The sequence below is a fragment of the Colletotrichum orchidophilum genome, assembly GCF_001831195.1.
Source record: "Colletotrichum orchidophilum strain IMI 309357 chromosome Unknown Scaffold_82.1, whole genome shotgun sequence".
In the NCBI taxonomy this organism is placed as follows: domain Eukaryota; kingdom Fungi; phylum Ascomycota; class Sordariomycetes; order Glomerellales; family Glomerellaceae; genus Colletotrichum; species Colletotrichum orchidophilum.
In genome coordinates, this window is record NW_019173038.1 from 285 (window position 1) to 3,345 (window position 3,061).

Consider the following 3,061-nt stretch of genomic DNA (forward strand, 5'->3'; position numbering starts at 1 on the left):
AAACGGTTCGCTGGTTGGTTGTGATGAAAAATAATCCTGGAAATGGCCAATACTTTTCATTATTGAAGTGAAGAAGTCTGGCTCTAGGTATCTCTTGTGGGTTTCGTTCTAATCAATAGGTAGCTTTCGGCTGGAAATTCCGCCTGCCACTTCTATGGTCTCGACCGTTTCTTTCGTGTACCCCCCGTTTCAACAACCTCCCTCCGAAAGGAATGAGTGCTGTGCCATGTGAAACATTCGCTGTCATCGTGTGAATAGCCCTCCAAAAACGCCTTGCTCGATGCAGATACATCAGCCATGATTGATAACATAGTGAAAAGTAGACAATAGCAAAAAACAACAGCTTCCAAGACGCGCTCGCAATGCAATGCTATGAGGGGAAATAAAAAAAAGAACAAATCGTGCGTGTGAGACATGAAGCTCACCCCAGCCCATTCCAACAGAATGCGAATCCTTTTTTTTTTTTTTTTTTTTCCATATATTTAGAAAACGAAGAGCGAGAACCCCGTCGTAAAGGCAACGAAGCCCGCAAATATGGATGCTGCCAGTGGCGCCAACGACGGCGCGGCATTCTTGCCACCGCCACCGCGGACGAGGCCGTCCGTGGCGGACACGGGGTTCGCGGCAGCAACGGCAGACGGCACGGCGCCGCTGCCCTTGCCAATCTCGATGATATTTGTGCTCGTGGCGTTGAACTTTGTCTGCGCCAAGGAGACCTCGTTGTTGTCAATGTCGTAGACCACATACGCCGAGCGCAGGAACGTGTCGCCGAGGACGTTGGTGCCGTCGCCTGCGGGGGCGATGCCGAAGAGACAGGCCTCGGCGCCGTCAGAGAAGGACGTGCGCTTGCCGGTGACGGCGACGAGGTCGAGCACCAGCTCGTTCATGGGTATCGTGATGGCCGGGTCCGAGAAGGTGAAGGTCATATTGGTGCCCGAGTTGGCCGTGGAACAAGGGATCATGGCCACGCCCTCCTCTTGCTGGTACACTGCGCCTACCATCGAATAGATTGTCGTGACCATGTCGTCGGGGAGGTACGTGAGACTGGATCCCGAATCGAGCAGGACGGCCAGGGCCATGTTTTTGCCCAACGTCTTTGAGCCGAGTGTGACCTTTGTCAGGGTGATGAGAAACTCGGCGTAGTTGCCAGCCTCCTTCTGGATGGGCACGGTCTTGAGCTCGCCTTCGAAGTGGTCGGTGTCGACGCCGCCAAAGAGAACGCTTCCCTTGCTCGCGTCCAGGTCGTTCAACCACAAACTGAAGGCGCTAGATTGGATGAGACCCTGAGAAACCATCTTGGCGGGGAGGTTGTCGTAGGGGGCCAGTCCCGCTCGCCCGACTTGCACTTCGTTGACCTTGTAGCCCACTCCCAGAATACCCTGAGCCGACGAACTCGTGTAACCGACACCAAACTGGAAGTCGGTCAAAGTAGATCCGCCAATGGTGAATGTGTCCGTCACGTAGTCTCCGGTTGCGCCCGAGCCGTCGACATAGCTAATGTTGAACCAGCTTCCGACGTAATTGTAGGTCGACGAGTCGTTGGCAGAGTACGTGCCGGATACGGAGCATGGTTTGCCTTGGCCTTGGCAAAGAGCCGAGCTCGCTGTGTTAACCCAGAGATCACTGCTGCCTGTGTCGAGGTGAAGTCGCATAGGCTGTGCTGGTGTTCCGAGAGAGCCATTAACAAAGTACAAAGTTTCCTTAGCAATGTTAGATGCAGTACTGAAAGTGTGTTGGGAGGGGGGGGGTTCGGGCCTACCAAGTTGTCCAAAGTCGCCTGTACAGAACCTCTCTTGCGCAACATGTCTCTCCTGTTGCGTGTGTACGGTATTGTCGCTCGGTGCAGGTCCAACCCAACCACCTTTGGTGCACTGCTCTCACTCTTCCTGAGCACAACTCCCTCTGCGGACAAGAGTGAAGCCGCCAGGATAATTAATGTTGTCGACCTCATTTTGAAACTCGTAGTTGTGTATACGCGTGTGTGTGTATAGTAAGTTGCACGTCTTTGAATTAGAACAACGAGCTCCTAGATCGGCCGCCAAGACAGGGGTGCCGGGAGGAAGTAGATATAAGAGAATGGCGTCGTGCTATGAAGTCATTGATGGCGCAACACAGACGAAAAGAAAAGAGCTAGAACAGAAAGAAAAGAAGAGAAGAGTCGGTTGCGAAATTCCGGAGTTCGGTGTAGGCGACTCGCGGGCGGGTTCGGTAGACGGCACGGTGGGGAGAAGGGATTCGTCACCCGCGATGGTGGCGGAGCTTGCGTTTGCTGATGAAGACGAATTGGGGGCGGGTGGTCGAGGGTAGGCTGGCACCGGACCACCAAACCAGACTAGAGAGTGACGGAAAGGCGAAAAGGAAGGGCCTCTGCTCTACTTTCGGCGCACACACAAATTCGCAAAGAGTGGGAAAATCCGGCGATCCGGAGGACTTAAGAAGAGTAGACTTGGTGGTGTCTGTACTTAACTCGTGGGAGCTTGGATGAGTAAGTTGCTGTAAAGCACAAGCAGAATCGTTCAATGCGATGGAAGCACAGAGGAAGCCAAAAGAGCAGAGCAAAGTGCAGTTGTGAGCCAGCAAAAAGATGAGATGGGCGTCATTCTTTGTACCAAGAGTCCAAATTCTAGTCCCCTGTTCTCGGAATAGAAACAGCAACAGCGCGGGCCATGTGCAAGGCGGGAACTGACACTGCCAAGCGCCACAGTCTTGTCCAAAAGGTCTCACCCAGTCGCAGACTCGACCTCGTCGTCATGCTCGGCGGGGGCAACTGGGCGGGTTGACCGGGGGGGTTTGCGGACAGGGTCCGGGGCTGTGTGTGTTTGGACGAGGCCGGGAGAGGAAGCAACTTGGCTCTGCTTCTCTAACAGCGCCCACTTGGTCACGCTTACAGGTTTACAACGGAAGGATAAAGGGATGTCAACGACGGACGGGAGCAGCGAATTGGTGCAAGATGGTTGGACAAGAAAGGGGAAGGCCGCAGGGTCTCCAGGCTCCCAGCCCGGGACGACCCCGGGTCAAACCTTCTCGACGACAGGGTTGGGGGGGGGGGGGGGGGGGGGGT

General features: G+C 54.6%; 1 protein-coding gene across 1 annotated transcript; it reads right to left on the reverse strand.

Moving 5' to 3' along the window:
- Nucleotides 1-482: 482 nt before the first annotated feature.
- On the reverse strand, nt 483-1,951 carry CORC01_09184 (eukaryotic aspartyl protease; the record flags this gene model as incomplete). The annotated part of the gene is made up of 2 exons (XM_022620813.1): nt 483-1,700; nt 1,760-1,951. The coding sequence occupies 2 exons, from the start codon at nt 1,949-1,951 to the stop codon at nt 483-485; spliced, it is 1,410 nt and encodes a 469-aa protein (XP_022472613.1).
- Nucleotides 1,952-3,061: the final 1,110 nt, after the last annotated feature.